Here is a 12906-nt window from a genome sequence, read left to right as displayed (position 1 = left end):
CACTTTTATTTTCTTAAACTCTGGAAAGGGGAGGCAAGGCCAGAGCAGGGCGGGTGGGGACATTCCTGTGGCCTTCCTAAGGCCAGGGACCCTCTCGTGGAATGCTGGGCTGGGAAGCTCGGAGCAGCAAGGGATGCAGGCAACCGGCCAAACCCAACACAGACGCATTCTTCTCATGGCAGAAACAACCACTGTGTGTGTGTGTGTGTCTGTGTGTGTACAGGAGCATGCGTGGGTCAGGGGAAGGGGGCTGGGATGAGGAGCCAGACTCCTGGACAGAGAGAAGATGGGAAGGGGAATTGGATCAGGGAAGGCGGGGAGGGGGAACTTCTAGCTCGTTCTCCATCTAAATCTAGACCCAGGGTGGAGGTGGGTGGAGAGGGAAGGCCCATAGAGGTAAAGCTTCCCACTGCTCTTATTCTCAGTGAGGCCAGGATGAGAAGGAAAGGGCTGGAATGACAGAGCTGGATGTTCAACATCCGGAAGCGTTTTCCCCTGAGACAACAGACAACCCAGGATCCACCCCCCCACTGTCTCCCAAACACCCTCCCCTCCCCACGGTCACCAGAAGGACCTGCGACCCTTCTTGAAGGTGCAGCTGAGGTCTGAGGCCAGAGAGATGTACATCCCTTCCTAACATCCTCTACATCCTAAAGATGCGCCCACCTCATACAATTATTCTTGAATTTTTATACCCCTCTGGCCAAGACCTCACTACTCCCAGTCTAGATTCCTGGGGCTTCTGCCCCTCTAGAGACATCCTTTCCAAGCCAGGGAACTCTTTCTCAAAAACACATTTCATTACATTTCCCTCCTCGAGCGTTTGGGGTCAGACAGCCCCTAAGTGAAGCTGTTGGCAAACGGAGGGGTTCTCTTCTCTTCCCATGTCCCATGAAAGGAAACTGAGTCTCAATCACGTTTACCTGACTGCATTGGAGTGAGGATTAAGTGAGAGAACACACTTAAAGCACACATGGTAGTCCCACTAATAATAACTCATCTAATATCCTTATTTTAAAGGTTTTCTATGTGTCAGTCACTGCTCCAAGTAATTTGTATGTAGTAAGTCAATTCTCACAAAAACACTTTGATCTGGTTATCATAATTACCCCCATTTTACAGATTGGGAAACTACAGCCCAAATGATGAAATAACCTGAATTTAGTCATGCAACTAAAAGACTGGGAATGGGATGATAAGTTCACTAATATGACTCGAAGCACCCCCCACCCCCACCCCTGCTGCTACATCTCCCACAAGGGCTCCTCATCATGTGCTCCATCAAACCTTGACTTCCCAGTCTAGGAATGAGACTGGCCTGCTCTGGGCCCCTGAGGAATTGATATAGGCTTTATTATTACTGGACCCCAGAGAAAATCCTAAGCACAAAGCTCTTTAGGATGAAAATCTTACAAAAACATTAGGTGCCTTGTTTGCCTTCCTTAATTGTTGAGATGCCTAATCAACCCTTCATTACATGTTTAAAACCTGAAATTATAAGTTGAAAGCACAGGAAGCAAAAACAAAATTCTTTTTTTTTTAATCACAATTAAAAAAATATTTCTGATCATGAACAATGAATGTTTCCACACGGCTTATGACCTTTGGTTCTGCAGAGCTGCTTGCCTGCCCGTATGCAGCTGGCCTTTCTGGCTGGCCTTGTGACCACGGAGAAGTATCCACAGGGCAGAACTGTGTGATGCAGTTGTTACGAACTTTAACAATGTCCCTTCAAAATGCTGCTAACAGGTGGCTCTACAATTTGAATAACTCAGACTGGAGATGTTATCAGAAGCCCAGGAGGCAATGAATGGGCTATATTCATGCTTCGTCTTTCCACTTAGATAACAAAACCAGAGGTAGAAGGAATCAGAGATCATCTCCCCGACAAGCAAACAGGTATGAAATGAATGATTTCTGCAGATCACACCATTAGTTAGAGCCAAACCTGATTTGGTTAGAGGTTAGAACCTCTCCTGCAACCCATCCCCAGGACCTCAGGATGTTTCCTTGGACACACTTCCTAATTTGCCAGATCCAAAGCTCTTTCAGGGCAACGTTATGTCTCATCACCTTTTATTATTATCCATCACAGCCCCCAGCAGAAAGCTTTACACAAAGCAGACCTCAGACTGACGGGCTAGCTGGTCTACCACCAGGAGAAGGCGCCTAGCAAACTAGCTGACCATCTACTTAGCAATCTGTGTCTCCTCCCACTCTAAGTCTCCAGTGGAGCTAATTTAAGCTCACAGAGTGGTGTGGTAATGAATTCTCCAAGAATTAGTCCCCTGGCCCCATACAACAAGGTCAGAGGGCATCCATCAGTCCCAGCTCCAAACTGTTTTTGGAGGGTGAACGTGAGTCAGGCTAACTGAGGCCAGTTCTCTTGTATCTATTTACCTCAAGGATGAAGCCACTGGTCCTCTTAAGAGGACACAGTACAGAACCAGAGCAGTGCTTGGCCCAGGCTGGAACTGGCCTTCAATTACCAGGGGTCCAACGTGACCCAGGGCATCTCTACTCTACACTCATGAGAATCCAACAGAAGAATCAACTCCCACAGGTGGGCCTGGGATGGGTGGTTCTTAGTGGATAATATTCAGGAGGGCCTCTCACTGCTGAGCAGTCTAGAAAAGTAGCCAGTGTTTGCATCTTCCCCTGGGAGGATGCCAAAATGGCTACAGCTTGATATCAAACTCTTCATTGCACCCGCCCTGCTACCCTGTCATGGCCTCATCATTTCAGTCCTCTGTACACACGGCCCTGCTCTTTACCATCTCTAGACCCGGGCCCAAGATCTTCACCTGTATGTTCCACCCTTTTCCTCAAATCAACCCAATCCTTAACATCCTAGCCAAGCCCTGTCTCATCTAGAAAGCACCCCCGCTTGGCCCTATATTACTCCAGTAACCCTCAGCGCACTCATATTCCATTTGTAGGTGGCTCTGCCAATGTGAGCATCACCGCATGCCAAGCCACCTCCTCCCTGTGCTCTTCCCAATAGACAGCCGGGCATCAGCAACCCCATCTTCTGCATCCACTGTGCCTACCCTTACCCCCATCAAAGAAAGCACCCAAGGTGGAGATCTGCAAATAGCGGGCTATCAATCCATAGGGCTCACTGTCCCAGGCTGTAGGAGAATGGATCCACTGACCTCTTCCTTGCGACTCACCTCATTCAGCTTGACCCAGTTGAAGGACTTCAGTGGGTGTGAAGGCTGGGGGACACACTTCTTCCTGAGCGGGACATCACTGCTGGGGAAGGGGTCTGGGGGGAGGGGCAGGCCCATGCTGAAGCAAGGTGGGGCACCAGGGGGAGTGGGAGGCCCACCGGGGGGCAGGGGGGGTGGTGGCGGTGGGGGACAGCAGGAGAATGGTAGAGGGGGCGGGGGTGGAGGCAGGTCACTGGTTGTCAGCGAGGAAGACAAGGTAAGTGGGCCCCCAGGGTGAGGGGGGGAAGATACAGGTCCTGTCTGTGGGGAGACAGAGACATCAAAAAGACAAAGCATCAACAAGGGTACCTTTCGAGTCCCCCATCACTGTGCCTTCCTTTACTCTTATTCTCCACCTAGACTAGACCCCGAAGCCTGCTCTCACCTCCCACACACAATTAAGCCCTGTTTTCTCCCTCTGCATCCTGGACATCCAACACACAGATACACACACAAGGCAAACACAGACATAGTGGACAAAGTCACAGTCATCACGTGCAACAGTGGGACTGATACAGCCAGGCCTGCACAAGGGCACCCAGCTGAGAGGGGGAGGGGAGCCCAAACCCCACCCGCACTCTGCTTTCCACGGTGTGCTTCCTGGGACAGTGTCACCCGGAGGAAGGAACGCTGTTTTTGTCTAACACAGGTGTCAACCTTGCAGCCTCAAGGGTCCCCTCTATCCTGGTCTGAGGTCTCCTCCATGCTGGGGTCCTCACCTCCTCCCCACGCCTGATCTTCCCCCCACTCTTCCCCTCAGCTCAACTATGTCAAAGCAGTGGAGGGGCCACGTACTGAGATTTCACTGAGTTGGGCCACCAGCTCTGCCACTTGTCCCCGAGCCTGGCGCAGCTCCTGGGATTCTCGGGCCAGCTTGTCCTTCATCTTGTTCAGTGTCCGCATCATCTCTTCCCTCTCCAATGTCTTGGTCTCGCATTCCCGCTCCTTCCTCTCCAGCCTGCTCACCAGCTCCGCATGTTCTGGAGGAAGGGATGGAGGAAGGACAGGAGGGGAAATGGGAAGAGAGGATGTGAATGCATGTGTGTCCTTCTCCAAAGGAGGAAATGGGGTCCTGGGCAGGGGAGGGGTGGGGAGCAGGGAGCGGGTTTGGAGCCTCTCACCTTTCCGGAACTTCTCCGCTTGGTCTCGCCACTGTTTCACTTCATTCTCGTTGATGAGCCTGGTGGGGAGTGAAGGGTCTCTTGACTGTTTGCTCACAGCTTCCCAGAAGACATGGCATCTTCCAGTTCCCCACATTGGTACCCTGATCTCCAATCTGTCCAGCCACATCAAGGAGGCTAGGATTTTGACTCTCCAGATGTCTCTCCAGGTCCCATCCCTGACAAGTTCTCATGACCTGTCTCTCCATGGTCTGAGAAAGCTGAAAGGACCCTTAGAGTCCAACCCCTCTGGGACAGAGTTGAAGCTCCTAAGACCAGAAAAGGAGATGACCACTAACTCGTGGTAAAGCCAGGACTAAATCCCAGGCTTCCCTTAGTTGTACAATGATTTGTACCCCTTTGTAAAAATAGGTTCTCGCATCTGAGAGAGATCAAAACATTGGCCTTACCATGGTCCAGACTTCCAATGACCAATGTGTGAGGGCAAGAGAAATCACCCACCCCAGTAACACAGAGTTAAGTGGGTAGAGGGTAAAGAGGGGATGTGTCTAAATCATAGGAAGCCCCTTCATTCTTGTCAAACTCTCATTACAAGCGGTGAAAATGACAAGCGGTGACCCAGACATCAAGGTATAAGAGAGGTGAAATTCCAAGGTGAGATCTCAATAATCATTTCTTTTGTAAATCTGAAAACACAGAGAAGTTAGATCCATGACTCTTGGCCTCCTCAACCAGGTCAAGGATATAAAGAGGGAGTGGAGTATGATGGGGGAAATAATTTGCAAATAGTTTTTTCTTTTTTTTCTTTTTTTTTTTTTGCGGTACGCAGGCCTCTCACTATTGTGGCCTCTCCCGTTGCAGAGCACAGGCTCCGGTCGCGCAGGCTCAGCGGCCATGGCTCACGGGCCTAGCCGCTCCGCGGCATGTGGGATCTTCCCGGACCGGGGCACGAACCCGTGTCCCCTGCATCGGCAGGCGGACTCTCAACCACTGCGCCACCAGGGAAGCCCGCGAATGGATTTCTTTGGAGAGAGCCATTGTCATCCTCTCTGGCGGGGGGCGGTGGTGGGGGGGTCCTCCTTCAGCACCATCTAGTGAAGTGACTTCTTTGTGCCCACCCAGAGGGTCTGATCCATGTTCCCTGACACTGGGAGGGAGGCATGGTGGACTGGGGCTAGGCAGGTCCAGAGGGTAGGCGGAGACCCGTGACACTCCAAGAATTTGTTAGTATGAGAGACTGCATGAGGGTTTCTCATGAGCCAGAGAGCATCGTGGAGGAATTAGGCTGAAGCTATTTTAAGTCTCATCCAAAAAGTCCATCTGGACACTTCAACAGTGTACATCTACGTGTACTGTATTGCCAGTGAATCAGGACCTGATGGAAGGGATGGTGCCAAGCAGGCCTGGAGGAAAAAAAGAAAAACATGTGTCTCCAGTGACCAGGGTTTTGTAGCGAAAGGCACCCAGCAAGGAACTTCTGAATACATGTCATATCTTTATCCATGTGCCAAGCCCAGAGAGCAGGAAGTCTATTTATTAAGTTACCTGATCAAGTAGGGCCTTTTCCCTTTCTCCTTCCTGCCCCCATGTTGCCTCTGGTGGGGGTCAGAAAATGGTTAGCTAGAGGAAAGGGGGGTGGGGTAGAAGGGGCTAGAAGAGAAACAGAACACAGAAAAAGAAGCCAACCATCACACACACACACACACACACACACACACACACACACACTCTCTCTCTCTCTCTCTCTCTCTCTCTCTCTCTCTCTCTCTCTCTCTCTCTCTCTCTCTCACACTCTCTTCCCACTACACCTTCCAGCCCCAGTCCAGGGAGGAGAGAGATTCAAGGCTAAATCCAATCTAGAATACTGATTCACGTCTGAGACTAGCCCTTCTACTTGCAGATTTGAGGCTATGTTGGCAGCTGAAAGTGAGCTGAGGACTCCCATTGTCCAAGAAGCAGCAAAAACTTCATTGCACCTGAGGAGTTGTCATGCTCTGGCAGAGGAAAAGCTTCCCCACTAAGTAATGTAAAGAATTAGTAAAAGATAAAAATAAAGCTGCCTTCACTATTTACAATAGCCAAGACATCAAAGCAACCTAAATGTCCATCGACAGAGGAATGGATAAAGAAGATGTGGCACATATACAATGGACTATTACTCTGCCATAGAAAAGAGTGAAATAATGGCAGTTGCAGCAACATGCATGGACCTAGAGATTATCATACTAAGTGAAGTCAGACAGAGACGAATATCGTATGATTTCACTTATATGTAGAATCTAAAAAAATGATACAAATGAACTTACTTACAAAACAGAAACAGACTCGAAGACTTCAAAAACAAACTTATGGTTACCAAAAGGGAAAGGGGGGGGCGAGATAAGTTAGGAGTTTGGGATTAACGTACACACTACTATATATAAAATAATCAGCAAGGACCTACTGTGTAGCACAGGGAACTCAATATTCTGTAATAATCTATATGGGAAATATGAATCTGAAAAAGAATGGATATATGTATATGTATAACTGAATCACTTTGCTGTACACCTGAAACTAACACACCATTGTAAACCAACTATACTCCAATATAAAATAAAAATTAAATTTAAAAAACTTCAAAAAATAAATAAGGCTTTTGATTACTTTCCTAGTTGTACTTGTCCAACATACCAGTTAGGATTTTGACTACACCAACACCCAGCTATTTGTGCAAATGAAAACAGTAGCATGAATAGTTCAGAAATCATTTTCTCCTTGGCTTTGCAATGCAGCACAATGAATCCTCGAGAGCCAGTTCACCTCCTTAAGGGCAACTGATTTAGGCTTATACTGAAAGTAAAAGTTTAAAATTAAAAATCAGTGTGCTAACATGAGGCCTGATCATTAGCTGACATGACTTTAAACTCATTTCTTGGTGTTTCTCTACACCCAGGGTCAGTCAAAGATGGTAAGTCAGAGACCTTAGGCTCTGACATCGTTTTCCAACAGCCTCATAATTAAATTGTCATGCTCTATTTTCAGTGGTTGGCAGACCTTCTCTAAAGAGCCAGAGTAACTATTTTAGGTTTTATATACTATGTACAGTCTCTGTCATATATTCTTGTGTTTGTTTTTAACAACTCTTTTAAAATGTAAAACTATTCTTGGCTCGTGGACCATACCAAACAAGCTGGAGGGCGGGGGTTAGCCTGTAGCCATAGTTTGCTGACTCTTCCTCCGTGTTAATACGTGTAATCCCCCCTCAATCCACTGAATGCAGTGGATCATAGCGAGTTGCGTACACCCCCTTTAAACCTGTGCTATCCAATACGGTGGTCGCCAGCCATGTCATGTGACTACTTGAATTTAATGAAAATTAAATAAAGTGTAAAACTCAGTTCCTCAGTCACACTAACCACACCTCAAGGGCTCAGCAGCCACATTTGGACAGTGCACGTATGGAACATTTCCATTATCTCGGGGAGTTCTGTTGGATGATCTTGCTCAAGGCCCATTGGAGGTGTCTGGGCTGGAGAGAGGGAGCCGAGGTTTCTCTGGTGAGACCCCAAGTAGGAGAGGGATGGGGAAGGAAGAGGAAGACAGGTGAGGGATGGCCACTGCTCACATGTTGACGATGTTCTTGACGTTGAAGTTCTCCAAAGGAGCCAGGTCAGGATCCATACCCCTCTCATCCTGGAGGACAATCTGCTGGAGGATGCGGTCCAGGAGCTGCCACTGCTGGAAGTTCCGCTTGTCTGAGGGATGACAGGCATTGTACGTATCTTTACTGAGCCCTGGGACCCCCTAGGGCCCTGCCCTAGAGTCACTCCCTGGGGCCAGGCTGGGGAGGTGAGTCCCTCCCCTCCCTTGACAAGCTACCCGTCTGACTGGGGAGGCAACACAACTGCTGATAATGAAGACTCATAAATCCTATCATTTCTTGCTGATCTGCAACTGACCTTTTATGAATGTGTCAACCCTCTAGATATATTTCTCTCTTCCCTGAAATGCTTTCTGGCCGTCTTCTTCCCTGCTGGTACCCTGAGTATCCTATGCCTGGGGAATGCAAATTGCTTTTTTACAATTATCTTAAAAAGGCACATTTAAGAAAGTAAATCTGCTCCAAACATTACACGCTGAATAATGAAGTCTCCAGGGAAAATGTTTTTGAAAGAAAAGGTTTTAGGAGTATCAATGCTATTGTCCTACAGAGGAAGATGAATGGAAACTCATTACAGGTGCACACTGAGAGGGGGTCAGAATGGGCTGAAGAAGTGGCTGTGGAATCCTGGCAGATTTCGTGGTGAAGGTGACCCTGAACTGTGAAGGCAAAGGCATCGTGTGTTGCACCTGCACAGGGCCCCACGGGCATCCCCTCTAATCGTAGTCTGGCTGGACATGGACTTTCTTTTCATGGGATGGCCACAAGCTCCTCTTCCTTGGTTCTTGATCCAAGTACTCTGTTTCTACTGACCACCAAGGGGAGGTCAAGCAGCACGATCCTGGCCTCAAGGCAAACCATAATGCCCACAAAGTGGAAGGTCACATCTGCACAGCCCCATTTTGAGGCAGAACAGAGGGACCCATTCACAATGCCCCTGGAGCACTAAACACAGGAAGTCATGCGAGCAGAAGTCCGATTCCCCACGCCTTCCATGAAGACTTTCTAGACTGAGTTTTGGAGAGCTGGCAGCTTCCTGGTCCAGGTCACTGTGTCTCTCCTCTTTCCATCACTCCACTGACACATGCAGTGCAAAGTGGTCTTCGTTTTCCATTTACCTTTCAACCAGGAACACAGGGTAAAGCCCGTGTTCACAGAAGTAGAATGTGTTTCATCTAAAGCCCTGACCCCAAAGAAACAAAATGCCTTCATAGGTACAGACTCACTGACCTCAGGTTCATTCCCTGTAAATTGGAGATAATAACACACACTCCCTTAAGCCATTCTGAGGTATAGAGACACTATCTTAATAGACCTCCCATCACACCCAGCCCAGAGTTGGTGACAATAAATCATAGTTATCACCACCACCTCAATTACCAACACCAACATCATCACCACTAAAGAGAGTCTGTCTAGGCCGACCATTATGGTGGGCCATGCCAGTTTCCAAATATTCTATTTTATGAAGAGTTTAAATACCAAATGGTGCAGTTATAGCTCATTTCAAATTGCATGCTGGCGTGGCTATTAGTCATTATGTATAATTTATTCAGTCACTGGGCACACCTGGATCGTAAGAGCTTAGCATCTGCTTCTATAGATACTGACATTTGGTATTTGTAAAGTGAGTCAGGAACAAGGGTAGTAGGAAGGGAGCCAGCGAGGGCTAGATAGAGGAGTTGATAAAATCTTAAAAAAAAAAAAAAAGAAAAGCCATGCTCCTCCCACAGCTGTGTGGCTCCCCGCAAGCACAGAACTCCTTTTTGGAACGCCCTGAGAAGAATGATCACAACCCTGCCACAAGCTGGCAGTCAGAGCTGTTGGATCCTTCAGGGATCAGGCTCCCGCTTGCTGGACCAGGATGTTGGCATTGCTCAGGGCTGAGTCCCCCGCTCCTCTGCTGGGGGACAGTGCAAGTCCTGACCCCCAGGAGGAAGGGAAGAGCATGGGCCTGAGTCCTATGGCCTGGCCTCCTGGGAACTCGGGTGCAGGGGGAGACATGGGGAGACTTCCCAACCCCGGGAGCTTCTGACACCTTGCCTCCAGCTTCCCTGGGCCAGGGGCTCAGGCCGGCTGAGGGAGCTACTCACAGGGCATCTGCAGGCAGTGGTGCAGGACAGACAGCAGGCAGGGGTAGGCCTCTGTGTGCTTCAGCTTCTTGTGGATCAGCTCAAACATCTGGGAAGCACTCTTGGTGTCGATGTGGACCTGAGGGTGTGGAGGGCACAGTGAATGGGGAGAGGGGAGGGGAAGGCAGCAGAGGAAGAGAATGGGGAGGGAGAAGACCCTGCTTTCATCCACTGAGCCCCGTCCCACAGCAGCATTCCTTTCCTGCCTCTGGTCCAGCCTTAAAAAAGAGACGGGCAGAGAAAAGGAGGAGAGAGCCGTGCTAATTATATCAACCAGGGTTTCCCAACCTCGGTACCACTGGCATCTTGGACTGGATGATGCTTTGTTGTGGGAGGCTGTCCTATTCATTGTGGGCTGCTCAGCAGCATCCTGGCCCTATATCTACCAGACATCAGGGGCATCCTCCTCACACCTGTTGTGACAGCTAAGCATGTCTCTAAACATTGCAGGTGTCCCCGAGGGAAGTAAAATCTCCCCTGGTTGAGAACTACTGATTCAAACTAAGGGAAGGAAGCAGGGGCTTGGATGATTCCAGGAGCACATGGCATAGGTTCACGGGTGCAAATTCCAGACCGACTCTGTCGTTGTGTGACAAGAGCAAGCTGCTTGCCCTTTGCTACCATCAGTTTCCTTCTCTTTAAATTCAGGGCTTTTTTTTAGAATATAAAGGGATGGTGCTTGGCTACTGAAGCACCACCCCAAAGGAGGTCTCCATGTGGATAGGGATTTAATAACACAATATTTAAGCAGCAGACGTGTGGATTTTCAGGGTTACCAAGGCTAAAATGGGAATGATGTCGTTTGCTAAGCACGATCAGGTTAGTGATGGGGAAAGGTATCTCGGGAAATTACTGGAAGACACAGAGAAAGTCATCCCAGGGGAGGCATTTGAGAGTAACCATGTGTAAGAATGGTCTCTCTCTTTCCTTTGGGGATTGCGGTGGGAGATGCTCTCCCCGGTTAGGGTCTGCTGGTGAGGCCTGGCAGAGCCACCATACTGCCAGGGCTCCAGAAGCAGGACCTGGCCATGGAGGCACCCACCAGGGAACCTGGCCAACACCGGACCTACCACAGCACGGCATCTGGGACCCCCTGCAGTCGCCCCATCCTTGCAGGCACCTCACCATGTCAAACCTCCTGGCTAGCTCCAGGTCATCCTCATTCCGGACCATCTCGAAGAAGTCCAAATGCCTAGACAGGACGGGGGGATAGAGGGAGTAGACATCACCGCCAGGCCAGCCCTGGGTGAGGGTTACAGCCCTTCCAAGCCCCCCACTGACTCAATCTGAAGGCTTCATTCAGGCGAGGCCAAGGCAAAGCCAGAAAGAAGCCAGATGCCTGTATGCCAACACTCTCCTCCTTTACAGAATCCCATGCCCATCCCTCGGGGAGGCCAACCGAGGGTCCTATCACCTTCCATCGGGCTTTCACAAGTTCGGAACTCCTGACATTTGGGGCTGGGTCATCCCTGGCTTTGGGAGGTGGGTGTGTGAGTTCCATGATGTGTACCAGCATCCCTGACCTCTATCCACCAGATGCTAGCAGAATCCCCCACTTTGTGACGACCACAAAATGTCTCCAGGAGCTGCCATTTGTCCCCGGGCACCTGCAGTCAGGGACCACTGCCCCACATCTACCTTACCCAGTGTTCTTTTTTTTATTATTATTGGAGTATAATTGCTTTACAATGTTGTGTTAGTTCCTGCTGTACAACAAAGTGAATCAGCTATATATATATACCCCCTCCCACTTGGACCTCCCTCCCTCCTGGACTTCCCTCCCTCCCGCCCCCATCCCACCCATCTAGGTCACCACAGAGCACCGAGGTGAGCTCCCCGTGCTATACAGCAGGTTCCCACTAGCTCTCTATTTTACACGATAGTGCATATACGTCATTCCCAATCTCCCAATTTGTCTCACCCTCCCCTTCCTCCCCTGTGCCCGCATGTCCGTTCTCTATGTCTGGCATCTCTATTCCTGCCCTGCAAACAGTACTGTCCCGTGTCCCCACTCAAAGCCAATCTCTCATCCTCTACCCCATCCACTCCTCCACGCCATCACAAAAGGACCCATTCTCTCTCCCTTAAGACTTAACGTAATAAAATAGCCTGTGCGAGTGGGGTGGAACCAGAGGGGCTCACTAGTGATGCACGGGAGCTTCATTGTGCTCTTTGGTCAGCAAAGGCCTTGACGGCTTGCTTGCACCTTGGCGGGGAGCATTTCTTGGCTGAGCAGCCAGGCGCTGCGGGATGTTTAACATTCCTGGCTCCCTACAACCAAGGCCAGTAGTGCCCCCCACCGGCCAGTTTGAAAACCAAAGAACACCCCTACATGGTTCCAAATCCCCCCCAGCGGGCAGTACTGCCACAGCGGAGGACTACTGGGTCCACCTGCCTATAACATCAGAGATCAGACAGGAGGTCAGCAAAGAGGACAGGCAGGGGCATAGGTGATGTGGGGCAAGAAGGTGGGGAAGCTGTCCACCTCCCACCCCCCAGAGCTGCTTCTGAATCGATGCTGGGTGTGGCAGGCGGTCTCCAGGGGAACAGAAACCTCTACAGGAGTCCTGACCACCCCCACCAAGGCATTGTCACCGTAGGTTTGCTTGGGGACGGGTGACTTGGGCCTTACTTGTCCAGGATGGCATTCTCGTGCTGCCGGAGTTTGTCAATCACAGGCTGTATCCCCAGCATCAGGAACTCGTACCGTAGATGTAGACGGAACTCCAGATTATCCTGGGGGTCACCAAGGGAGGACCAGACTCACGGGCTGGTCTCGATTTCCACAGGAGTCCCCA

The 12906-nt window shown here is 49.8% G+C and overlaps 1 protein-coding gene across 3 annotated transcripts in view; it reads right to left on the bottom strand.

Moving 5' to 3' along the window:
- The window catches only part of DAAM2 (dishevelled associated activator of morphogenesis 2), a 113388-nt gene that overhangs the window by 17577 nt on the left and 82905 nt on the right, over nucleotides 1-12906 (bottom strand). For all 3 annotated transcript variants that reach the window (XM_081247740.1, XM_081247741.1, XM_081247742.1), the window contains exons 8-14: nucleotides 12741-12844; nucleotides 11234-11300; nucleotides 10070-10187; nucleotides 7941-8070; nucleotides 4334-4392; nucleotides 4008-4192; nucleotides 3174-3473 (exon numbers count right to left, since the gene is read on the bottom strand). In XM_081247740.1, coding sequence (XP_081103866.1) covers nucleotides 3174-3473; nucleotides 4008-4192; nucleotides 4334-4392; nucleotides 7941-8070; nucleotides 10070-10187; nucleotides 11234-11300; nucleotides 12741-12844 — 963 coding nt within the window. The remainder of the gene's footprint in view (nucleotides 1-3173; nucleotides 3474-4007; nucleotides 4193-4333; nucleotides 4393-7940; nucleotides 8071-10069; nucleotides 10188-11233; nucleotides 11301-12740; nucleotides 12845-12906) is intronic.

Source organism: Mesoplodon bidens, assembly GCF_964165515.1.
Source record: "Mesoplodon bidens genome assembly, chromosome: 10".
NCBI classification, from domain to species: domain Eukaryota; kingdom Metazoa; phylum Chordata; class Mammalia; order Artiodactyla; family Ziphiidae; genus Mesoplodon; species Mesoplodon bidens.
The sequence above is the reverse complement of the archived record's forward strand: the minus strand, read 5'-3'. Positions and strand labels throughout refer to the sequence as shown.